The sequence below is a fragment of the Lepidochelys kempii genome, chromosome 7 (genome assembly GCF_965140265.1).
Source record: "Lepidochelys kempii isolate rLepKem1 chromosome 7, rLepKem1.hap2, whole genome shotgun sequence".
In the NCBI taxonomy this organism is placed as follows: domain Eukaryota; kingdom Metazoa; phylum Chordata; order Testudines; family Cheloniidae; genus Lepidochelys; species Lepidochelys kempii.
Window position 1 is genome coordinate 5,907,874 of NC_133262.1, and position 12,150 is coordinate 5,920,023.

Below are 12,150 nucleotides of genomic sequence, written 5' to 3' on the forward strand. Positions count from 1 at the left end.
AGCCTAGCTGGCTTCAATTCCCATCTCTGCTACCTATCTCCTGCATGACCTTGGGCAAGTCACTTAAACTCTCTGTGCCTGAGTTGGCTATTTATTAAATGGGAATAATAATCCTTTCTTTCTTCTCCCAGGGAAAAGACAAGTCAGCCTTGTCTCTTCAGATAGTGAACAATTTGGGGCCGGGATTGCCTCTTATTCTATTTGTTCTGTGCCTAGCACAATGGAGCCCTGATCTCAGACGGGGTCTCTAGGCACCATTGTAATACAAATTACCATTGAAAACTATGATCATCATCTGGATTTCATAAGTACTTGTTTGACACCTTCAAAGCAAGCCTCAGCATTCTGAGCTACTTCTCCAGTAGAGAAAACTAAGCAGGAAGGAACAGATTAATTAATATACATTAATAGAGCAAGTGTTTGGAAGGACAGTTTGATTTTAAGGGCAGATTTTCAAAGGTACAACCGGGAGTTGAGTGCCATTGAAAACCTCCCCATAATGCTTTAAAAAGGGATGTCCTAAGATTAAATATAGAGATATTTTGCATCGTAATAATTAAAACCCTTTTTTAAAATTGCCTGTTGACCTGTGCCAGATAACTTGTTACATGTGAGTGCCAAACTACAAAATCATTATTTAAATAGCTGTACATTGCTTGCATGCTGCAAATCCAGCAACAGACCTCAGTGCGGCTCAAGTTTATTTATGCTAACAAAGTTTCCATATCGGGAGTATGAAGGGTGTGGGTCTGAGGCTCTCTCAGATTGCTTTCACCTACACTCATGCTTACACTGATTTCTGAAAGCGATTTATTTTGCCTTCTCTGTCCCCAATTTCAGATTCCCTTTTGGAACTGTATATAGGGCGGGAAGACCGCCTTCTTCTTATGTCCTATTCTGAACTTAATTTATGGAAGTTGAGCGAGGATATGGCCGGAAACAGATTATTTCAACTCCAGGTAGGGTGCTGGCACACTTCCAAGACAAACACACCAGAACCCATAAACTTGTCCTGGGGGCACCGGAGTAACAAAAGAGTCCTGTCATTTCAGGCTGAGGAAATTCATAACCCTTCTAAAATTCACTCAGTCTCCACTAACCCCTCTCCGCTCTTAAAGCCGGATGCTACAAAGGGGCTTCAGAGACACCTACAGACTTGTCCCTATTGCATTTCCTGAGCGGGGTTGGTATGCTCTGAGCTCTCAAGGGCTGGACAGGGCCTCGCATCCATTCACACAGTGCCAAGCATACTGCCAGCACCTTGCAAAGAACAACAATACCAGCCCATGCAACTGGACTCTGAACCGTTTCTAGGCAGCTAGTTAGGAGGTGAAAGCATGAGAGGTAGATCAGATTTTCAGGGGGGAGGGGACTGTACATGGCTGAATCCAAACAAAGCTTGGCCGAAAAGAAAAAAGCCCTTGGGGGGGGGGAGGGGAGGAGAAGCGAAGGGGAATAGGGGGAGGGAGAGGAAAGAAAAAGCAAAGTAAATATCTGTGGCTAACAAACTATACTTGGTATTTTCTTTTCAAGGAGGTTTCATGCTTTAGGGACTCCTGAGGAAAGGCGGTTAGCTGTGCCAGATTAGCATGGTCATCTGATAACGTAAACTACTGTCGACTAAAGAAAAACTCCATTGCACTGGGGTCTGAATCAAACATAAAGCCTGTTTGCAGACTAATGTGTTATATCTCCTAAGCCCCAACAGGCTTATTCCACACACACGCTTTGCTGGGCCAAGGAATGAAAAGCAAATGTAGTCAGACCAAGCGAATACTGAATATTTCATTTAGATACATTTACAGTCATGGGAAGCCAGCATCATCTCTGTTTTTGTGACTAGTTATTACAATACAATGAAAAGACAGGAGGGGAAAGAGTGGTGTATATAAAAAGGAAAGACTAGTAAACCACTAAGCACCATAATGTTCTACTTAAAAAAACACTACACAAAAGGGGGCTTATTGTGGGCCTGTCATGGGTTATATTTCAAAGTATTTTGAAATAATTTTTGCCCCCAGCTGTTGCTTAGAAAAGCTCCTTGGGCTCTTGAGGCTAAAATCCGTCTCTTCTCCAGCAGCTGGCATTAATGATTTTCCTTCTTTTAAAGGAAGGATTAAAGAGCAGCAATGGGTTTGTTTTGAAATACACTAAAAGCCCCCCCCATCCCGCACCCCAAAATAATTATATTTAGTAAACAAGAGAAATCAAAGTGAGGTGAATTCAAGGTCTTGCAATGCTCGACTGTCTTATTAAACCTGCAAATTCTGGGATTTCCACAGTTAAAGCAGACACTCCATTACTTGCATGCACCCTTGTTTTACAGACTATACGGTACTTTCTCGGTTCCAGGGAGGTTGTACTGCTGGCTGTCACATACTGTGTTCTCACTCTGATCTCTGCTCGGTATCTATGCTTCTGTAGAGCTAGACCAGAAGAGGAGCACAAGCTGTCTTCTTTCCTCTCTTTGCTATTCTGTAGACACAATAGGGCATGTACCTCACTTGTCCTCCACCATGCCCTTCTGTCCCAGTCCTGATCAACTCGCATTTACATTCTGAAGACATCTCTCAAATAGACGCATGGTGCATGAGATCAGCTAAGATGCTCTGGCCACTGGCCCCCATGGGAGAGAGACATGGCGGCAGGCTGGTCTCTTGAACTTGTTTCCCCATCTAGGTCTGACAGCACTCAAGCCTACTGACCTTCAGGGCACACTGCAGAGCTTGCCATATCCTCAAGGGTTCTGCGAAGGGGCTGAGTCAAAAGGGAGGGCGGTTAATGGAGTGAGAGGGAAGAGTGATTTCTGAATGAAGCTGAACCGGTGAGGAGTGTGTAACTTCTTCTCTTAAGCAAAGTAAGCTGTCATGGGATAAGAGGGAAGGTCCTCTCATGGATCAGTAACTGGTTAAAAGATAGGAAACAAAGGGTAGGAATAAATGGTCGGTTCCCAGAAGGGAGAGAGGTAAATAGTGGTGTCCCCAGGGGTGTGTTCTGGGACCAGTCCGATTCAACATATTCATAAATGATCTGGAAAAGGGGGTAAACAGTGAGGTGGCAAAATTTGCAGATGATACAAAACTATTTAATATAGTTAAGGCTCAGGCAGACTGCAAAGAGCTACAAAAGGATCTCACAAAACTGGGTGACTGGGCAACAAAATGGCAGATGAAATTCAATGTTGATAAAGCAAAGTAATGCACATTGGAAAACATAATCCCAACTATACATATACAATGTTGGGGTCTAAATTAGCTGTGACCACTCAAGAAAGAGATCTTGGAGTCATTGTGGATAGTTCTCTGAAAACATCCACTCAATGTGCAGCGGCAGTCAAAAAAGCAAACAGGATTTTGGGAATCATTAGAAAAGGGATAGCTTATAAGACAGAAAATATCATATTGCCTCTATATAAATCCATGGTGCACCCACACTTTGAATACTGCGTGAAGATGTGGTCGCCTCATCTCAAAAAAAGGTATATTGGACTTGGAAAAGACTCAGAAAAGGGCAACAAAAATGATGAGGGGTATGGAACAGCTTCCATATGAGGAGAGATTAGTAAGACTTGGACTTTTCAGCTTGGAAAAGAGACGACTAAGGGGGGATATGACAGAGGTCTATAAAACCATAACTGGTGTGGAGAAAGTAAATAAGGAAGTGTTATTTACTTCTTCTCATAACACATGAACTAGGAGCCACCAAATGAAATTAATAGGCATCAGCTTTAAAACAAACAAAAGAAAGTATTTTTTTCACACAACGCACAGTCAATCTGTAGAACTTCTTGCCAAAGGATGTTGTGAAGGCCAAGACTATAACAGGGTTCAAAAAAGAACTAGATAAATTCATGGAGGATAGGTCCATCAATGGCTATTAGCCAGGAGGGGCAGGGATGGTGTCCCTAGCCTCTGATTGCCAGAAGCTGGGAATGGGTGACAGGGAATGGATCACTTTATGATTAACTGTTCTGTTCATTCCCTCTGGGGCACCTGGCATTGGCCACTATAGGAAGACAGGACGCTGGGCTGGATGGACCTTTGGTCTGACCCAATCTGGCCGTTCTTATGTTTGATCCAGTTATTTAGGGATTTTATGTGTATGTATACCTAGCACAACGGACAGTCAAATCGGAAAACAAAGTTAACCATGGAGGTGCCCTCTGGATTCAAAAGCAAATCACCGGCTCTGCTGCTGCTTGGCTCCACCACACAGCCACAGGGCTTCAGACTCTGATTTTTGCATTGCAAAAATCTATTACGATTGTCAAACCCTGGAGGCATCCCTACCTTTTCATCATCACCCACATGCATTCCCTATGCTGCTGCAGAGCTCTGCAATTCTACCTCCACACAGCAAACCATAATTTTGTTTTAATAGGTGGATTCACCTACCTTTCTGTCTGGCTGCAGGATTAACAACAGAACACTGTGCTAGCTGGTAGTGTCTTACCTGTGGCATTTGAAAGGGCGAGGGACTCCATTGAGCCCCGTGGTGTTTGCTCGGTGGGTGTTAGGGCCTCAGTGAATTTAAGTGCATTGATTGGATGCCTTGTTCGACACTGTTGGGTAGACATCCCGCCTTCTTCCTCTTCATCATATTCTGGAACTTTGATGCTTCCTCTGGTTTCATTAAAACTCTGGTTAGACATATCGCTGTAGCTTTCTTGTGACCTAAGCCTTCCTGAGTAATAATCTTCTCTGCACTCCTGGATGAAGCTTCCACTATGCCCCTTCATAGCTATAGATGAACTTCTCTTTGGATTGCTGAAATGTTTGGCCCATAAATCTGGTTGAGTGCCTGGGACCTGTCCTGGGTTATAGGAAGTCCTTATATTACACTGGCTGAGAAGTTGCAAGGGGCTTTGGGATTGACTTTGCTCCATTTGATTTCCATAGTGATAGAGTTCATCTCTACTCCTCCATATGTGCTCTCTGTTTAGGCTAGGAGTCTGACTAGACAAACTCAGCAAATCCATCTGTAGCGACAGTGGGTCCACATCTGCAGAAAGTCTATTTGAGGTCACTTGCAGTTGACTGCACTGATTTAACATGTTTTCCTCCACTTTCCCTTTGTTCTTGCCAATTTTGGCACTGCGGCGGGACTCCTTTGCTCTTGCGTTCTGAAATGCCGAATCTGACGAATCCGAGCCGTTAGGATCATCGCCCACGCTGCATGCCCTCGAACAGAATATCTGCCCTTGTTTTGGTAGGAAAGGTCGACCAAGTAGGGATTTCTTGCACTGAGCACAGCAAAAACAGGTTTCTGTAGCATGCCAGTGTTGGCCATCATAAGTCATCTGGCCCTGGTCAATACCTTGGGGGAGGGGGGGAGAAAAACATATAGAAAGTGTAAGAGCTATGTCATGAATTGGAAGTTACTCCCCAGAAATTTCAGTGGTTTCATTTTCTAACAATTCATGAAAGATGAATCAAGAATGAAAACACAGAAGGCCCTGATTCTACAACCTTTCCTCATGTTGAGGAGCAAGCCCATAAAAATAATCCACATATAGGTCCCAATCCTTTGGTAACTTCAATGGGACTACTAAATTGTGTAAAGTTAAGTATAAGTCTTCACAGGTTCAAGGCCTAACCAAAGGACTTACTTAACGTAGAAACGGTGGCACAGCTGAGTCAGGGGTTATTGAATTTTAAATACTTATTTCATATTTTAAATGGTAGGAACATGAAAGTTTCTTCACAAAGTTGTTGAAGTCAACGCAATAAAACCACTAGCTACTTAAAAAAACCCCACAAAAACCAACAACCCAGAAGAGGAATTTGTGCTGCTTTCCCAGGTTTGAGATGCAGCTAAATATAAACCCATCCCTGCCCTTGACTGCTCTATTCCCTGTAGATTTTAAGACCCAAACTTCTTTTAACTATTCTAGCCTCTTCTCTAAAGAGGAGAGGTAAAGAGACTACATGAACAATCACCTTGGATTGCTTTATACTCAAATCCATTAGGTAGCAGCCATACAGAGGATAAAGTTTGCCTTCACTCAGCCCTGCCTGGCTTACTGAGGGAATTAAATTCATTGTAGGCCTAACAATGAGAATCTGTTCTGAACAAGCAGACGCATGAGGCTTACCAGTCATAGGTTACACCAGCTGTAACTTCAATTGATCACCACCATATTTACCCAAGAATTATCCCTGCCAGGTTAGCTCTTCTTTGTACTCACAATGGGAAGCTGGCTTTAAATCATTTGTATTCCCTGAAATCCTCTTTACTAACTGGTGTTAAAGGCTTCACTGCAGACTAATGTGCTGTATCTCCACTCCCCCACACCAAAATTCAGTTTTTTAAAAATGGGGTAGCCAATGGGAGAGTGGGCAAAGGGCAGTCTATCCGTCAGCACTTAACCCACACAACCACTAAACCGAAACACAGTCATTACATTGTCACTCCAACCTCCTGGGAATCCTGTGGGGAAGATTCAAAATGCGTTTTCATTAACCCTCCCTACCCAAATGTGTACGGCAAGCGGAGAGCAGTTAGTCTGTATTTATAAACAGAAGAGCCTAACACCAAAAGAAATTACAACAGACTGGCTCAAAGAGAGGCAGACAAAGAATGTGTGTAGTACATACGTGGTAATCCTTTTTTTGGTCAAAGATATAAATATTTTCCAGGGGGGTGAAAACAGCATCTGAAGACACAATTATAATTCATATTTTTATATGTCTGGTTACATTGCAGTTCTCGGGAAAAAGTAATTACCTTAGTAACGGCTGCATGATATACAGAATGCTCAGGGCATAAAGAACATTATGAAGAACTCAACTATATGTGTGTGCAACACAAGTTTGCACATAGAGAGTACATTTGACTAATTTTATATATATAAATTTTCCCATTAACCCATTATAATATACCCATTAGCACATTCTATTCCGAGCTAGAACTGTTTTCAGTGTAACTCTTTTCTCCAGTGTAACAAGCAAACCACTTATATTGCATTTGAATGCCAAAGGGAGAGAAAGCAGTGGGTAGAACATCAGCTTTTTATTCAGCCAGATAGCATCCTCTCTCCTGAAGTTACTTCCAGGAGAAGCATGAGGTTTCTTTCTCATTTAGAGGCCCTGCTATACACCCCAGTTCTGCAAAGATCTTAAGCTCGTGCTTAGTTTTAACTGATATGGCGCTTAAGCTCATGTTTGCATTAATTATTATTATTATTAATAATAATTTGTATTGTGGTAGCACCTAGAGGCCCAAGCCCTGCTGTGCCAGGCATTGCACAAACCTATGGTAAAATACATTCCCTCCCTTGGAGAGCTTACAATCTCAGTAGAAGACAAGGGACAGACAGGTGGACAGCACAAAGTAACAGTGAGACAAGTGTGATAAGCATAGCAGCTGCTTCTCCAGGGTTGAGTGTTCTGAAGGCATCACAGCAGACATCAGTTTTAAGGAGGGACGTGATGGAGGACAAAGTTAAGCATGTCCTTAAGTGCTTTGCTGAAATTTTTATTCCTCCGTTGACTGTTGGGCCATTTCATGTGAGAAAAAGGGTTCCCCACCCCCACCGTGCAGTACTGCATAAAAATGTGCACTTACCTATGGGTACAAATAAAAGCCTGTCTGTGCATCCATCCGTGTAAACAGATTTTTTTTTTTTTTTTACAACGCACAGCAAAACAGCCAGGCAGATTCCAGAATGTAGTAACATTAGCTGCCAAGCTCATGTTAACCATTGTGATTGGTACTAGCTTAAGGAATGTTAATGTATCAGTGTTTAGGAATGAAATGAGCTAGCACCCAGTGTACAAATGTATTTTTAGAGCAGCAAAATATCAGCACCAGAAATCTAGATTAAGTCTGCAGTTGTTGTTAGTTTTCTTTTTCTTTTCCTCTCTCTCTTTCTCTCTCTCTCTTTCTCACTCTTTTTTTGCTGAGCATATCGCATCTATTTGTGGATTAAAAAAGCAAATTGAAATGTTAATGATTTCTAATGAACACACATTTCCCCTTGGAACAGCTCATTAACCCATATGCCCCCTTTGAGAGCTGGAGTGAGGAGGATCAGCTACAACAAGTGCAAGAGTATTTAAAAGAAAATGTTAAAATGGACAGTAAATGAGTCAGTGAAATCTTTGCTTTTGGTAGTTTTATTATCTCCTGAGACTGCTTTCCAATGTTCTTCCTGTTTCAAAAAACCCTCCCTAGCACAAAAGGGGATATGATCAGCCTCTCTTTTGCCTCCCTGTAAAAGCAGTCATTTAAACAAATAAATTACCTGTCTTGATTCTCCAGGAAAAGTCAGATGTTTGCATCTATAGTTATTTCCGCAGGGCAGGGACATGGCTGGCGGCAGCTGTGCATAGATTTTCCTCGCACAGCGGAAATGCGGCGGTATTGACTGAAGTCCCATACAGACTCCTGCACTGCCAAATGGTTTCCGAAGGATTTATTGAAACAAGTAACAGTGCCAGAAATGTCCTTTCAAGTAAAAGTCATTTCAACAGGTTGCCTCAGGTGTGTTCCGCTCAAAATATTACCAAACCAATGAAATAAAAGCAACAGCACAATAAAGCACTATATCACCGTCTTAAATGAACCCACATCAAAAGCTGCATGACTTCATTCCCCCCCCCTTGTGCGCTCTCCTGTTGACAGCCTGCAGGGAATTTTGCCCTTACCTATGTGTTGTGCACAGGTGTCGCAGAACTCCGCATACAAGGACTCAAAGCAGTTGCAGCAGTACGGCCTGCCTTCCTTCATGATGTACCTCTGCCCCCCCAGCACCGTTTCGCATTCAAAACAGCAGAAGTGCTTCATGTGCCAGTGTCTCCCTTCGGCCTCGGTGCATTCGTCTGCAAAAATGATCTGGGAAAAGCCAGAGAAGGAAATGAGCCAACCAGGATTGCAGACGGACAGAGAGAGGGCTTAGAACGTGGAGATTTGTGTTACGCCGGCCACGCCGCTCTCCTCCACCGCCTTTGTCAGTTTCCCTCTCCTGTTGCGTACTGTCCAACATGTGGACTGGGAGCTCCCTGGAGGAAGGGAGTGTCATCTTTGTTATTTGTCTCTATGGCACCTAGCACAATGAAGCCCTGAGCCCTGATCAGGATTTGGAAGTAAAAGAGCTGCCTTGGTTTTATTTATAGCCAGGGGGATTGATTTTAATTATGATTTAAATCAGCAAGCAGGAAACCTTGATTTAAAACGTCCATTTTAACCATGCTCTGCATTTCTGCTTCTTAGTTATTTTCTTAACGAAATGTTGATTCGCATTGATTGGTAATCTCTAAAATGCGTTGAATTGCACCTAAATCTTGGCACTAAATTTGGTGCTTCTGTTTGATATGCAAGAGGCTACGTTCTAGCTATACACCTTTATTTAAACCAGTGGTTCCCACACGTGTTCCACCGTTTGTGCAGGGAAAGCCCCTTGCGGGCCAGGCCGGTTTGTTTACCTGCCGCATCTGCAGGTTTGACCGATCGCGGCTCCTGGTGGCCACGGTTCACTGATCCAGGCCAATGGGAGCTGCTGGAAGCGGCGTGGGTCAAGGGAAGTACTGGCTGCCACTTCCAGCAGCTCCCACTGGCCTGGAGCAGCGAACCGCGGCCACTGGCAGCCGCAATTGGCCGAACCTGTGGACGCGGCAGGTAAACAAACCGGCCCGGCCCGCCAGGGGCTTTCCCTGCACAAGCAGCAGAACAAGTTTGGGAACCACTGATTTAAACAATTGTTTGGTTTAACTGAGAGGTCCCCAAACATTTTACTCATGACCCACCAACTGCAATGTGTCTTTCTTGGGGACCTAATGTTGTCCCTGTTCTTCCACCTCTCCATACCTGCTCCCCTCCCCTTCTCAGCCCCGCAATCACCTGCTCCCCTCCCTTCTCAGCCCAAGCCTCCTGCTCAACTCCCTCCAGCCCTCTGGTTCTCGCTTTTCCAGCCCCATCCCCTTCTGCAGCCCTAGCCAGTTTCTGTCCCCCTGTGACCAGATTGTGATTGCTGACTGTCTGCTTGCTGGCTCTGGACACTTCCTCTGAGCCGCTGCTGCCTGGAACCCGTTCCCCATGTCACTGCCTGCTGCCCAGAGAGCGTGTCCATGTGCGGATCCCTCCCAAGACCCACTGGTGAGCTGGGACCCACCATTTGGGAAACACTGGCATAATTTACCTTTATTCAGATTCTTAACTTTTCCTTTTTTTATGTTAGAAAAAAAATGAATTATGCATTTCTGATTTAGTAGATGATGATTCATTTCGTACTTATGATTTGTGCCAAGCTCCATTTGGATGGAAAGTCAACTCCCATTAAAAATGCACAAAAACAGATTTAAAAAAAAAAAAAGAATAAAACTACCCTGGATACATAAGAAAATAAAAGTTGACCAAACTGTTGATCAAAACAGCTTTTTACTTTCAAACAAACTGATTTATTTAGAAAAAGTAAAGAATATCTGTAGTTAGTGAGCTGAACTGATTGTTTCTGGCCACCATGCCCTTCAAAGTTTTAGAACCTGTAGATCTCATCCTCTCAAACCATGGCTGTATCCAGAGATTGGAAGAGGAAAACAGGCTTTCCCGCTCTTTCAACTCCTAATTGGTTTCTTTACTTTGAAAGAACTAGTCATTGAACTGAACTAGTGGAATAAACTGAACTGAAAAAAATATTCTCTTTGCATCTTCTGAAAGCGGCTACTGCTGTCAAAAGCTGACTTAGCCTTTTGACAGATTCTGGTTCCAGGTGCTTAGCCAGAGACTTCCACAAGTTCAGTGGTTTAACTCTTTAAAACTTGGCAGCAAACATGTATGGCTGAATATTTATTTTTGCATTCAATTTAAATGATTTTAATACATTATAAAATGTTTAGCTTTTAACATAACTTGTCAATTTCAAAATTTAATTTTAAATAGGTTTATTTTTGAAAAAATAAATCTGGATTTAATTTAAATAAAAAAATCCAATTTGAATAAAAAACTGGTTTTTCTTTTTTACTTTAAAAAATGATCACATTTTATCCACCCCGTTTATAGCACAATATTGCAGGCAGGCACAGCACTTCACAGGAAAACAAAAAGTTTAGATCCTCTAACCGGGATCTTACTGTACTAATTAGGATCACTGCACGAATTACAGTGCAAACAGAGTCACTATTTATATAAAGGTTATATTAAGGTACCTGGTGTCTGAAGGGTTAATGAACGACTCATTGATGCTATAAACATGTTACAGACACGAGTAGTGTGAGTTATAGATGATTCTGAGCACATCAGTGGATGATGTGAAGTCAAAGTAATAAGCAACTTCTTGACCTGTGGGACTCTGGATTAATAACTGATTAACCTTTTTTAAAACCCCTATTAATCATTTATGAACCATTTATAAAGGGAACCTTAATATAAAGAGTGACTGAAACACAACAAAAATGATAACCTATCGGGGTGAGGAGCGAGACGGCAGCAGTAATGCGTAGCATCCCGACAATGCTTTTCATCCACAGACGGCCAAAAACGAGAAGGAATCAGCATCCCCATTTTATTGATGAGGAAACTGAGGCCTGGAGACGTTAGCTGAGTTATTTGAGGTTACACTGAGTGAACAGCTGAGTTGCAAATAGAGTCTCGGCCTCTCAACTTCTAACAACATTCCTATGCAGTGAACTACTTGGCCTCCGTGACAGAGGCTAGGACCAGCACAGTATATTCCGCCGAGCAGGTGAATAGGAAGCTTTGTTTTGCAGTTATTTCATATTATTTGTGATTATTTTTGGACGTAGAAGAAGTGTTTTAAAGAGGGAATTGAACAGGGTATTTGTATTAGAATTTGTAACAGGACTTTGCAAGGATAAAAGTACATGAAAAAAAGTTACTCCGCTTAAAAGAACCAGAAACAGGGCCATTTCAATGGTTAGGAGTTTGTTTTTTACTGGGAACGTTACAAATATAATTGGATACATAAGTCAATGCTCTTTATACTTCATGTGGATATACAGTGGGATTTTTATTGGACACTTGCACAGAAGGGATTTAGGATTTTTATAATACTTATGGTTTTCCACACTTCAGTTTTCATAACTATCCAAGCCAGAACAATTTCCTTCACCAGCCTTTAAACTGAGATTGACACTTGAGAAACATCCAGAATCAGCCTCGAAGGTTTTTTTGTATATTTGTTCTGCTTCTCAT

The 12,150-nt window shown here is 42.5% G+C and overlaps 1 protein-coding gene across 6 annotated transcripts in view; it reads right to left on the reverse strand.

Annotated features, from left to right (window-relative positions):
• The window catches only part of PRICKLE2 (prickle planar cell polarity protein 2), a 195,414-nt gene that overhangs the window by 21,000 nt on the left and 162,264 nt on the right, over nucleotides 1–12,150 (reverse strand). For all 6 annotated transcript variants that reach the window (XM_073350993.1, XM_073350998.1, XM_073350997.1 and 3 more), the window contains 2 exons: nucleotides 8,649–8,835; nucleotides 4,453–5,316 (listed from right to left, as the gene is read on the reverse strand). In XM_073350993.1, the coding sequence (XP_073207094.1) occupies nucleotides 4,453–5,316; nucleotides 8,649–8,835 (1,051 nt within the window). The remainder of the gene's footprint in view (nucleotides 1–4,452; nucleotides 5,317–8,648; nucleotides 8,836–12,150) is intronic.